Source organism: Macaca fascicularis, chromosome 3 (assembly GCF_037993035.2).
Source record: "Macaca fascicularis isolate 582-1 chromosome 3, T2T-MFA8v1.1".
NCBI lineage: Eukaryota > Metazoa > Chordata > Mammalia > Primates > Cercopithecidae > Macaca > Macaca fascicularis.
In genome coordinates this window covers 147190273-147204236 of record NC_088377.1, presented here as the reverse complement: position 1 = coordinate 147204236, position 13964 = coordinate 147190273, and the positions used below count along the sequence as shown (strand labels likewise).

General features: G+C 45.4%; 1 protein-coding gene across 38 annotated transcripts in view; it reads left to right on the top strand.

The window, feature by feature from the left end:
* The window catches only part of ATXN7L1 (ataxin 7 like 1), a 269394-nt gene that overhangs the window by 205599 nt on the left and 49831 nt on the right, over positions 1–13964 (top strand). For all 38 annotated transcript variants that reach the window (XM_074035753.1, XM_074035747.1, XM_074035750.1 and 35 more), the window contains one exon: positions 5887–6109. In XM_074035753.1, the coding sequence (XP_073891854.1) occupies positions 5887–6109 (223 nt within the window). The remainder of the gene's footprint in view (positions 1–5886; positions 6110–13964) is intronic.

The following is a 13964-nucleotide window of genomic DNA, read 5'->3' as shown; positions in this document are numbered from 1 at the left end:
CTCCTAAGTAGCTGGGACTACAGGTGCATACCAGGCTGATTTTTTAAATTTTTTGTAGAAGCGGGATTTCACCATGTTACCCAGCTAGTTTTAAACTCCTGAGCTCAAGCAATCTGCCTACCTCAGCCTCCCAAAGTGCGGGGATTACAGGCGTGAGCTACTGTACCCACCTGAAAAATCTTAAACTATTATTACTATTGGTCAAAGGACAGAACAGGTGAGAGCAGAGGCTGCTGGTTCAAGATCATTCACTGAGGTTGTTATTGATGTATTGAATACTTAATTCTGCACAGGTGTTCTGATAGTGATTTTCTGTTTTCCCTTCAGTAGGTGAGTGGTGCTTATATTCAATATTAGCACAATAGATTCGTTTGGTCTTTCTGTCACATGGTCTGGAAAGAAATCCGTAGCAAGAGCTATAAAACTGCAGCCTTTCACTTTGAGAATTATACCTCAAGGAAATAATTCTGAATCACTTTTTAAATAAATCAGGTTTTGTTGTTGTTGTTGTTGTTGTTGTTGTTTTTGAGACGGAGTCTCACTCTGTTGCCAGGCTGGAGTGCAGTGGCGTAATCCGGGCTCACTGCAGCCTCCACCTCCCGGGTTCACGTCATTCTCCTGCCTCAGCTTCCTGAGTAGCTGAGATTACAGGCACGCGCCACCACACCCGGCTAATTTTTGTATTTTTAGTAGAGACGGGGTTTCACCATGTTGGCCAGGATGGTCTTGATTTCTTGACCTTGTGATCCACCCGCCTTGGCCTCCCAAAGTGCTGGAATTACAGGTGTGAGCCACCACGCCCGGCCAAATCAGTTTTTTTTTTTAAAGACAAATAATAGGTAGACAGTAAGAGAGTAGCTAAATAATCTGCGCCATGTTAATGATTGAATATTACCTAACAGTTTAGCAAGTTTGTGGGAATTTGATATGTATATGTAGAATGTTAGTTGACAAAGAATAGTCAAAATATCCATTGATAACAGTTTTGTTAATAAAGCTATATGCATTAACAAAGACTAAGAAAATGTAGAGGAAAGTGCTCTTTTTCTCTAAAATTGCTTACGTATTAAATATTTTAACAATGAGTGAGGGATATAATGTACTACAAATTCTTTCTGGGCAGGGCAAATGGAATTAGAATAATTATAGGGATCTACCTTAGGCAGTCCCTTAATGAAAACGTAAGACATGATTAAGCCTCAAGTGGGTGAGGGCTTGTATCCGAATGATTGTAATGTACAGCCGGAGAGCTTCACTCAGCAGCATCTTTTTGCAAGAGATAAGACCCTGCCTTCTCCTATCACCAGCCTAACGCACCTCCTCACCAACACAAAACTGTGTAAGTCCACTACAGGCAGGTCTTCATAGACTGGAGAAACATAGATTGAATAGGTCTTTTTGTAAAATCCACTCACTCTGCCCTACCTGGGACATCAGTTCTACCCATTTTCAAAAGCTTAGCTACAGCTCACCTCCAGAGTGAACCCCTGACCACTGACTCTATTGGTCCCTCCACTTTAATTTTTTTTTTTTTTTTTTTTTTTTTTTTTTTTTGAGACAGAGTTTCACTCTTGTTGCCCAGGCTGGAGTGCAATGGTACGATCTTGGCTCACAGCAACTTCTACCTCCTGGGTTAAGCGATTCTCCTGCCTCAGCCTCCCAAGTAGCCGGGATTACAGGCATGTGCCTCCACGCCCAGCTAATTTTGTATTTTTTGTAGAGACAGGGTTTCCCCATGTTGGTCTGGCTGGTCTCAAACTCACGGCCTCAGGTGATCCACCCGCCTCAGCCTCCCAAAGTGCTGGGATTACAGGCATGTGCCACTGCGCGGGGCCTTTAAATTCTTATACAACCTTTCTCACCTGCACCAGTAGGGGGCAAGCTTGTTCCCATAGCTCAAGGGTTGTGAGAGCCCTTCTGATTTAATTCAAACCGTTTCACAAGTAGGAAATACTGCTTTTGCCTATTTATTGCAATACAAAATCAGACATCAAACAACTAAAAAAAAACTTATATTAAGGGCAAAGGGCTGTCTTCAGGTTTTAATTAATATTCCCTCATTGCAACTTGTTCTTTCAATTGGCAATTTAAGACAAGTTTCTGAATCTAAGATATGAAACCAGTCGCGGTGGCTCACACCTGTAATCCCAGCACTTTGGGAGGCTGAGGCGGGCGGATCACTTGAGGTCGGGAGTTTGAAACCAGCCTGGTCAACATGGTGAAACCCCATCTCTACTAAAAATACAAAAATAAGCCAGACGTGGTGGTGTGCACTTGTAATCCCAGCTACTCAGGAGGCTAAGGCAGGAGAATTGCTTGAACCTGGAGGCGGAGTTTGCAGTGAGCCAAGATCACACCACTGCACTCCAGCCTGGACAACAGAGTGAGACTGTCTCAAAAAATAAAATATGAAACCAAGAAAAGGACTTATCCACTGATACAGTTGTTTTGTAAGCCAGATGTGGTAGCTCATCTGTAATCCCAACACTTTGCGAGGCCAAGGCAAGAGGATCTCTTGAGCCCAGGAGTTCAAGACCAGCCTGGGAACTTAGAGAGACTTAGTCTCTGCAAACAAACAAACAAAAAAAAAAGTTGAGACAGATTCTTGCTCTGTTGCCAGGCTGGAGTGCTCTGGTACAATCACAACTTGCTGTAGCCTCCACCTCTCAGGCTTAAGTGATCCACCCACCTTGGCCACCCAAAGTGCCAGGATTATAGGCATGAGCCACCATGCCTGGCCTTACCAAAAAAAAGTTTTAATTAATAATTAACTGGGGCCAGATGCAGTGGCTCATGCCTATATGCCTATAATCCCAGCACTTTGGGAGGCCGAGACGGGCAAATCACTTGATGTCAGGAGTTCAAGACTAGCCTGGCCAACATGATGAAACCCTATCTCTACTAAAAATATAAAAATTAGTCAGGCATGATGTTGCATGCCTGTAATCCCAGCTACTTGGGAGACTGAGATCGTGAGAATCTTCAGCCTTGATTCTCCCAGGCTCAAGAGAATCGCTTGAGGTGGAGGTTGCAGTGAGATGAGATCCTGCCACTGCACTCCAGCCTGGGCCACAGAGCAAGACTGTGTCTCAAAAAATAATATTAATGAGCCGGATGTGGTGGCACACGCCTGTAGTCCCAGCTACTCAGAAGGCTGAATTGGGAGGATCACTTGAACCTGGAAGGCAGAGGTTGCAGTAAGCCATGATCGTGCCATAGCACTCTAACCTGGGTAACAGAGTTTTTTTTCTGTCTCAAAAAAAAGGTTTTTTTTGTAAATTTAGTGTCAGCCAGGACCACTAACCAGAATTCTTTCAGAAGGTGGTTGTAGAATCATTGGCCTGGCCCATTTATTTTGTCCTTCATGGCACCCTTCCTTGTGATTTATCTTTGTTTACTTCCATACTTTTTAACAATTAGTTTAGTAAAATAAGATGTATCTTCATTATTCAGGTTTATCTCCCCACCTAAACCAAAAAATATTTCTGTACATGCCCCACCCACCCACCAGCAGCTTTGAGTCAGTGATAGCAAGGGAGTGAATGAAGACTGCAGAAACATGTAAAGCAGTAATGGTAAAAATCAAGTCTTATTTTCATATTGGAAGCCTCTGCCGAAAAACAAATTGCTAAACAAGACATTTCTGAGAGGCAGAACGTCGATAGACTTGAAGTTAGGAGACTTGGTTCTAGTCTCAGGATTGCCGCTAACTAGCTTTAACCCGAAGACTGGCAACTGATAACCTCATCTATCAGAAAGATCACACTAGTTGACTTTTAAGATCCAATTGTAACCTTTAGTGATTCTAAGTTCTGCATTTTCTAATTTCCTGGCTTCAAATGTTATTCACCTAGTTTCCTGCCTTCCTGAGAGGCAGCTAGGCCCATGTACTTGGCGCAGAGGCACCCTGATCCTTGAGTAGCCCTGACCTTGGCAATCATCTCACCTCTCTGGGTCTCCTTTGGCCAGTCAGCCGTGAGGAGGGTGGAGATGCCTGGCTGCTTCCTGCCTGTCTCACAGGGGTTGTAAAGGCCAGTACAATTTTACAAAGGATGAATTCCTCCAAGGAAGATCTCGCCTGAGTAAAATTGTTCAATACTTCGGCTGTTATTATTGCTCTGACATCCAGGAATCATGAGGGATGAGAAGGGAAGGAACAGGTATAAGTATCCCTTGTATTTATGGTGATTGAGTGGAAGGAGGCTTTGAAGCCATCTAGGGACCCACTTCATTCACAGATAAAGACACAGGAACCAAGGAAGTTTCAGTGGTAAACTGAAGGCCCAAGCCTAATACTGTTATGTGTGGTTGGAGCGGGAGCCGTCTCCCGGCTCCCAGCCCTCAAAACAGAGGCCTCAGAACTAGCTCTTTGTTTTCAAAAGCTTCAACAGGATTGCTTCTGAAAACTAAGCTGTATGCAAAGGTCTACTCTGATTCAATGAGGAAAAAGTACCCTGTAAATTTATTCTGCGTAGGCAGCACATGAGCACTGGTCAAGCAAAAAAAATGCAGCAATTGAATGATCCTCAAAAATCTGCTTCCTCCTAATTCCCATTGCATCAGAAGACTAAATTCAGTCTGCTTTGAGACAGCCTGGCAACCCATTGGTACAAGGGAGCACAGAGAAACCCCAGACTCCTGTCGCAGCTGGCCACAGGTGGGGGCTTGCGTCTCCCAGGTCAGGGTGCCTGCAAAAGCATCCAGGAAAGGTGCCCTAATGAGAGAAGGCTAGGCTCAGCTTTGGGCTGGAGAGAGAATGATCTGCCATCTTTGTCTGTCACATTTTGCATTATCAAATTCAGCCAGATTTTCAGATCTGTGATCTCTAGTTCAGGAGATCTGTTATAATTTCATTTATTTATTCAACACATGTTAATTAAGCACTAATTATATGTGAGACATAAGAGAGCCAGAGAGGACTTAGGATTTCAGGAAGCTTTGTCTTTTTTAGGGTTTGGGATTCCTTCCTGTAATCATGTACAAAGTTTTTGGATAGGTGTAAAAGTGCATTTTGCTGGGGTCTTACATTTTTATCAGATTCGCTACTCTAAAACAATTAAGAACCCCATAGTGGGTGCACACTAGAACTTTACTTCATGCATCTGCTGTCCTGGTCAGTATCCTCATCCTGCCCATTCAGTCGAAAGCACAGGAGCTAACAGAACGTGAACAAGTGACGCATCTCTGCCCAGAGCTCTGGTATTCTCTGTAGAACCTCAGGAAGTTGTGCTCGCCGGCCCAAGTCCATGCCCCACATTGCAGATTCTGGCTCAAGCATTGACATCCTCCTGCATGTGGCCCTCTGTGGACCCCGCGGAGGCCATAGCAGGGGTGTGTCGACACTGTCCTCTCAGTCCCAGGACAGCTGCTGGGCCGCTTCCTCGCTCGCAAAGTCCCTTTGATTCAAGCCTTCTGGTCCCTCTTACTTTAGTGCTCCTGCAGAGCGTCAGGTTCGAGAGTTTCCTGTTTGTTGAGAGTCCTGCCCTGTCCACTGCTCTGATGGACCTGTGGCCTCTGTGTAGCTGTCTAGGAATTGCTTTGGCTATGTGGGGTTATCCCACTGTTCAGGTGATACCTGGTGTCCCTCTGCTACTCCTGTGGAAGTAGTTTTGCAGAAAGATGACCTGGTAAATGCCTCCCGCGAGAACCTTGATGTTAGTTGAGCATGCCATTTGATACAGAAACCCAGAACATAAGTATTGCTAGCTGGTGGAATAGGAGCATATGTCAAGACAAATCGTCTCATCAGAACCTAGGCTTCAGGGATGCCGATGCTGCAGGGAAAGTGCTTCTCTCTGCCTGTTGTGTGTTTGAGTGTATGTGAGTGTGTGAGAGCCTCACCTGCTACAGATGCTGTGCTGAGTTCTCTACTTTCTGCCCCTGTAGAGAGAAGACACGGTTCAATGTGTAGACCTTCTCCCTCTCCAGTGTCTCCAGCCTCCAATCCCAGGACATCACTAGTACAGGTGAAAACAAAAGCCTGTCTCAGCGGCCATCACTCTGCCAGCAGCACCTCAAAGCCATTCAAAACGCCCAAAGACAATCTACTTACCTCCAGCAGCAAACAGCACACAGTCTCTCCTGCGAAAGGATCAAGGGATAAACCATGGTGAGTCAGCTGGCTGGCAGCCAGCTGCTGTCTGTCCCCCCTGCTGTTCCTGTCACCACGGGGAAACAGTATTTACCCTCTGGCTTTGGTCCTAGGAGTCACATGCAGGAATTTGGGGGACTGAGGAATGAAGGGACAGAAACCCAAAATGATGGAAAGATAAACCTAAATATTAAAAAGCATGTGGGACCTTAAGAGTACCATATGGGCCACGCTCACGCCTATAATCCCAGCACTTTGGGAGGCTGAGGCGGGTGGATCACCTGAGGTCAGGAGTTTGAGACCAGCCTGGCCAACATGGTGAAACCCCGTCTCTACTAAAAATACAAAAATTAGCGAGGCATGGTGGCATGTATCTGTAATCCCAGCAACTCAGGAGGCTGAAGCAGGAGAATTGCTTGAACCCAGGAGGCGGAGTTGTGGTGAGCCGAGATCGCGCCACTGCACTCCAGCCTAGGCGACAGCAAAACTCTGTCTCAAAAATATTTATATATATACCCTATGCCTGATGGGGAATTTTTTTATTCTCTTGAGAGTTGAGCCAAGTTGTATCTAAGAAAAGGGTAACAGGGAAATATTTCTCAGTTCTGCAGCCACCTCTCAATTTTCCACCCCAGTGAAGAGAAGCTCTGGTGTAAAATCAAAAGCGCTGATAGTCTGCCTGGTGTGGAGCAAGGCCGTGGCCCTGCCCCCAACACTGGGTCCCAGGTCCTGTGGAATAGTGGAATAGTGGAAAATCAGTGGAAAAAGAGTGGAAAATCAGTGGAAAAATCAGAGGCTTTTGACCAGGCGTGATGGCTCACGCCTGCAATCCCAGCACTTTGGGAGACTGAGGTGGGCAGATCACTTGAGGTCAGGAGTTCAAGAGCAGCCTGACGAATGTGGTGAAACCCCATCTCTACTAAAAATACGAAAATTAGCTGGGCATAGTGATGCATGCCTGTAATCCCAGCTACTCGGGAGGCTGAAGCAGGAGAGTTGCTTCATCCCAGGAGCCAGAGGTTGCAGTGAGCTGAGATTGTGCCACTGCACTCCAGCCTGGATGACAAAGTGAGACTCTGTCTCAAAAAAAATAAAAAAAAAATCTGAGGCTTTTAATTCATTTGGTTATCTCAGCCCTTACTAAAAAGTCAGAAAAGGTTGCCTGTGGAACAGACAGTTAGGAAGCCAAACTTAAAACAAGGAAGATGAGTATCTTCAAATGCTGTTGGCACCCAGCTTGGAGTACTTAAGGAACTGGCTTCTGACAGCACCTCTATGCTTATCTTTCAAGCCTTGAGAAGGCAGAGAAGGGATAAGTGTGGAGTCCATCTCTTTTATGTATTTAAAGAAAAAAAGTGTTCCATCAATTACTGACAGTTAATTGCACTTAAGTTCATACCTAGGCAAGCTGTGGAGTAAAATCATCCGTCAATGGGTTTGTCACTGCACACTGGAAATTATGATGACTTAGTAAAGAGCTGATTATGTCAGATCAATTACAGAGCCTCTTGTGGTGGAGTGGAATGGTATAGGCATGGCTGTGGAGGAGTTACCTGCCACGCAGCTGGGCCTCATGGACAAGCTTTGTTCTCCTCGGGTTGTTGGGATTGTAGGTCCATCCTGCAGGAGGCTGTAGCTGGTTAGGGAAGACTCAGCCTGAGACTGGTGGTTGCCCACCCACCGGCGATGTGAGTCTCCCAGTCACTACCCTGCAATCTGTCTTATCTGTGACCTGAGAATGTGCCTGAGAGTTTATTTACTGGGGTTGCATGGTATCCCGATGTAACCACAAGCTCTGAAGTCACTGGCCTGGGCACAAATTTCAGCTGGGTGACCTTGCGCAAGTTATTTGATTGTGTTGTGCTTCCATTTCCTCATCTGTAAAGTGGGGCCAATAATAGCTCTATTCCATGGGATTGTTGTGAGGATTAAGTGAGCTAATTTTTATAAAGCAGCAGGCACAGTATCTGGATCATAGTATATATTCAATAAATAATTTAGCATAATGTCATCGTTATTATTATTATATCATCATGAGTGCCAAAGGACAGCGCTTCCATCCTGGGATAAAGATTGACAAGTCAAATCTCTCTAAAAAAAATTAGAGAAATGGCTCTTCAGACTCAGAGTGAAGATAAAAATGATTAAATAATTTATTCAGAGTCCAGAAATGAGCTACAGAGAAACAAAATAAGAAAAGCCAGGGAAGGAGCACATAAGTCAGGAGGAGACCCAGGGAGCTCAGGGAAGATCATCAATGAACGCTCCTTGTAAAAGAGCAAATGAGAGGTCTCTTGTAGCCCCACGGCACCAAAAAGCACCTGCCCAAAAGGCAAACCTTCAGGGCGACCACTGGGTTCAAATCATTGTCCACACTCAATCCAGTCCAACTCAACACACACTTCTTAAGACCTGCCACAGTCAAGTCCCCTTCAGCTAGGGGCAAAAAGTGGTTTTGAAAGAATCTGGCTGGGTGCAGTGGGTCACATCTGTATTCCCAGTACTTTGGGAGGCCGAGATGGGCAGATCACGAGGTCAGGAGTTCGACACGAGCCTGGCCAGCATGCTGAAACCCCGTCTCTACTAAAGATACAAAAAATTAGCCAGGCATGGTGACACGCACCTGTAATCCCAGCTACTCAGGTGGCTGAGGCAGGAGAATTGCTTGAACCTGGGAGGTAGAAGTTGCAGTGAGCCGAGATTGCTCCATTGCACTCCAGCCTGGGCAACAGGGCAAGACTCTGTCTCAGAAAAGAAAGAAAGAAAGAGAGAGAAAGAGAAAGAAAGAGAGAAACTGAAAAAACTAGCCCAGGTCCAGAGATGAGCAACCAAGAGATTTGTAAGGAGGGAGATAGCTCGTAGTGAAAAGACTAGAGTGCTTACCTGTGGGAAGAAGAGAAAAGCATGGGTAATTTGCCATGCCTTCAAGTCGGTAAATATTCTGAGGACAGAACAAGTGGTGCGCCATGAATGAGGCCGAACCATGGACTGCAGTGGTCTCGAGACCTAACTGTCCTCACCTCCCATCTGCCTGGCTGTCGTCCATCTACCCACCACGTCCAGGAACATGTGTCCGGGAAGAGATAGTCTCCAAGGCTGGGAAGATTTGGCTTTGAGCCTTAGAGGGCTCAGCCTCAGTTGAGAGGTATCCCAGAGTGCAGCTCCCTAGACCTGTACTGAGCTAGGAGCAGGAAAAGCAAGTTCAAGTCTGGGCCCTGCCTCTAACTGTCTGTGTGTCCTTGAACAAGTCACTTTACTTCTCTGAGTCTCATTTTCAAGCCTGAATATTTTGAAATTCACTATCACAGTCCTATCAAAAATTCATAAAGTTCCTCACTGCTTCCTGAATTAAAGAGTTAGTCCCTCAGCCCAACATAAGGGACCCTCTGCCAACTAGCTGCAACCCCCCTTAGTCAATACTGAATATCCAATGCCACCCTATTATGCCAGATTTCCCCCTATCTCTACCCCTGCTACCTTTGCCTGGAACATCCAGCCATCTTTACTCAACATTTAATGAGCACTTATTGTAAGACTATGTGTGCCAACTCTACAACAAGCACGGAGGGTACACAGGGCCCACTGATGTCACACAAGCACCTTTGTGCAAATTAGAAAACGGTCTGGATGCAGGCCTGTACCAGGTGCACAGTTGACTAATGGCCTTCATCCCCTGCTCACTTCCTTAGCCAGGCCTCCTCTCCCAGTGCATAACCTATACAACTGTACACTGCAGCCCTGGGGATACAAAGTTAAGATACAGACACTGTCTTAGGGAGTCTGTAAATAGAAACATAAGCTAACACAGTACAAAGTGATAAGGACTATGAGATCGGTAGCAAAGGAGAAGGGCACCTAACCCAGGCTGAGGACTCAGAAAGGGTTTTTTCAAAAGAGGTCACTTCCGGCCAGGTGTGGTGGCTCACACCTGTAATCCCAGCACTTTGGGAAGTCCAGGCGGGTGGATCACGAGGTCAGGAGTTCAAGACCAGCCTGACCAACATGGTGAAAACCCGTCTCTACTAAAAATTCAAAAATTAGTTGGGTGTGGTGGCGTGTGCCTGTAATCCCAGCTACTCAGGAGGATGAGGCAGTAGAATCACTTGAATCCTAGAGGCGGAGGTTGCATTGAGCCAAGAAAAAAAAAAAAGGTCACTTCTGTTAAATTCAAAGGACAAGTAGTAGGAAGGAGGTAGACAAAGAGAATGGGATTAGAATGGTAAATTTTTAATGTTACGTCTATTTTACCACCAAAAAAAAAAAAAAATTCTAACTAAGAGAGTAGGAAGGGTGTCCTAGGCAAAGGGAACAGAATGTGCAAAAGTATTTGCATGTGGAGAGAGGCAGGATGTGAAACTGAGTAGGGGAGTGAGGCCCAGATTATGAAGTTCTGCTGTATGTGTTAAGTTCAGGAATTTGGACTTCACCCTGGAAATTGCAAAGAGGCATTAAAGGAGCAGTTTTATGATGTAGTCTGGTCACCTTGAAAGCCATGTAAAAGGATGGCTGGGGGGTCACACAGGAAGCAGCAAGATGTCCTGGGTGAGGACATTGTATCACCCAGGCAAGGCGTGGTGACAGCCTGGTTCCAGGCAGCGATGTGTACGGAGGGGCTGGATGAGATAAATATTAAGGAGGGAAAACTCCACAGGACTTTGGGGGTCATATGTAGGGCTGGAGTACAAGGGAAGGGATTAGGACAGCTGAGTTGTGGTCCTGCCGCTTCCTCAAGGGAAGGACAATAAGGGCCAGAGTTGAGGGAGGGAAGGGAAGGATGAGTTCAGCTGGGAAGTCAGTGGATTTTGAAGTGTCTGAGAAATATCTACAAAGAAATGTGAGTGGGCACTGAATGTTTGGAACCAGGGGTCAAGAGATAGGTATGGGCCAGGACTAGAGAGTCATCAGTGTAGACGTGGGCATGGAAGCTGTGGGTATAGATGGTGCCTGCCAGGGAGGTATATGGTGTGAGAAGAACAGAGGCAAAGGGTGGTGCCATGGAGGATTGGGACAGGGAAAGAGCAGTCTGAGGGCGCTGGGTCTGCTAAGCCCAGGGTTTCCACAGCAATCATTCCCCTTCTCTCCTGGCCAAAATCCTTACCATTCTTATTGCCCATGTCACTGGCTACCTTCTCTCAATGCCCTTTCCTCATTCACTTCCTCCTTGCCAACAACCTGATATGCTCTCGCCTTTCTTTTAATCCCCAGAGCACTTAATTTTTACTTCACATGTGACACTTTCTCTGGTCAGCCATAGACTCCACTTCCTGTCTTCCTCCTGCCCAGTAGTTACTGCAGGGCCTCCTGTATGGTCACCTCTCACCAACTCAACAAGCATGGTACTCGTGTCAGTAAATATTTGTTGAATTGAATGAAATGGATGTGACCATTGAAAGGGATTCTAAGATTTCCATTCCTGGAGATGGCTGCCTTTTGTCTAGAATTGTTTAGACTAGCACTATCTGATAGAAATGTAATGTGTGTCACACATGTTAATTTTACATTTTCAAGCAGCCACACTGGAAAAAAGTACAAAAGAAACAGGTGAAATTAATTTTTTTTTTTTGAGTTGGAGTCCTGCTCTGTCACCCAGATTGGAGTGCAGTGGCGTGATCTCGGCTCACTGCAACCTCTGTCGCCTGGGTTCAAGCTATTCTCCTGCCTCATCCTCCTGAGTAGCTGGGATTACAGGTGCCCGCCACCATGCCCAGCTAATTTTTGTGTTTTCAGTAGAGACGGGGTTTCACCATCTTGGCCAGCCTGGTCTTGAACTCCTCATGATCCATCCGCCTTGGCCTCCCAAAATGCTGGGATTACAGGCGTGAACCACCATGCCCAGCCATGAAATTGATTTTTAATAATAGTCATTGGCCAGGCATGGTGGCTCATGCCTGTAATTCCAACACTCTGGGAAGACAAGGCAGATGGATCACATGAGATCAAGAGCTCGAGACCAGCCTAGCCAACATGGTGGAACTCTGTCTCTACTACAAATACAAAATAATAATAATAATAATAATAATGGTGGTAGCATTCCCCAGCTACTTAGGAAGCTGAGGCATGAGACTTGCTTGAACCTGGGAGGCAGAGGTTGTGATGAGCCAAGATCCTGGCACTGCACTCCAGCCTGGGCAACAAAGCAAGTGAGACTCTACCTCAAAAAAAAAAAAAAAAAAAAGTTATGTGCCACATAAAAGCGTATTAGTCAACAGCAGTCCCATAAGATGATTATACCATATTTTTACTGTAGCTTTTCTACATTTAGATATGTTTAGACACACAAATACTTACCCTTATATTACAATTGCCTACAGTATTCAGTACAGTCACATGCTGTACAGGTTTGTAATCTAGGAACAAGTGGCTGTACCATACAGCTTAGGTTCAAGCACCTTTTATACTTGACAGGACAGAATACTGCCCAGACCGGCAAGAAGAGGGTGATCCATCGGAAAAGTGGAACTGGTCACCCTTTTTTTTTTTTTTGAGACAGGGTATAGCTCTGTCGCCCAGGCCAGCGTGCAGGGGTTTGTGTTAGTTCACTCTACAGCGTTAGCATGATGAAATCACCTATCATTGCATTTCTTAGAACATAGCCCCGTCATGAAGTGACACATGACTATTTTATTTAATCTAATATATTCAAAATACTATCATTTCAACATATAATCAGTGAGATAGATTGTATTATTTTCTTTTCATAAGTCTTCAAAATCCTGCATGTGTTTTATTACACTTACAGCACATCTCAATTTGGACACTAAATTTTCATCAGAAATATTTGACCCATTTTTAGATTTCATAAAAACTAGAGATTATAAAACAGATTGACATACCCAAGTTGTTTTAAATAGACTTAAACATTTTCTAATTACTGAATCAAGTATCTGTTCTTAAATTTCAATGAACTGAGCTTAAATGAAATTTGAAATCCCATTCCTCAGTCACAGTAGCCACTTTTTATTTTACCTTTTTATTTTATTTTATTTTATTTTTGAGACAGGGTCTCACTCTGTCACCCAGCTTGAGGCTGGAGTACAGTGGTGCGATCTCAGCTTACTGCAGCCTCAACCTCCTGGGCTCAAGTGATCCTCCCAACTCAACCTCCCAAATAGCTGGGACGACAAGCGCACACTACTGTGCCTGGCTAATATTTGTGTTTTTTGTCGAGTTAGGGTTTCACCATCTCGAATTCCTGAGCTCAAGGGATCCACCCACCTCAGCCTCCCAAAGTGCTGGGATTACAGGTGTGAGCCACAGCACCTGGCCCCCATAGTAGCCACATTTTAAATGCTCAGTAGCCTGAAGTGGTTAGTGGCTGCTGGATCTAGACACATAGGCCACTGACTCTGGGTGGGGCCCTCTGGTTTTTACAATTCAATGGTGTGTTAATTGGGCTCCTCTAATCTCTTTAAAAGTTATACTCCCAACAGGAGTTGCTAAATTCCAGCTCCTTTCTCCCCTTGGCCTAGTGCTGCTGGGTCTGTGGTGGAAACAGACCTGGAAGACCTCCATCAGGCGGTGCAGAGAGCCCCCTGCCTAAGTTCTGTTCCATTGCTTCAAGTGAGCTCTGTATCGCCCCCTCCTGGCCAAGAAAGCATAAGCGGTGCCAACCCATGCTGGACCGTGGCCCTTAGATTAGATTTCACAGCAGGTTAGGGCTGCCCTTTCCAAATAGCTTAAATTCACACGTACAGCAATGAAAACACTACTCTATCAGGCTGACCTCCTGGCATTCCAGCACAAGGTTAAATGGTCTGTGGTTTTGTTATTTTCTCCTTTATGTGGCTGAGCAGGTTTAGAAAAAAAACTGCATTACAAGAAAGGGGGAGGCCGGCGTGGTGGCTCACACCTGTAATTCCAGCACGGGAGGCCG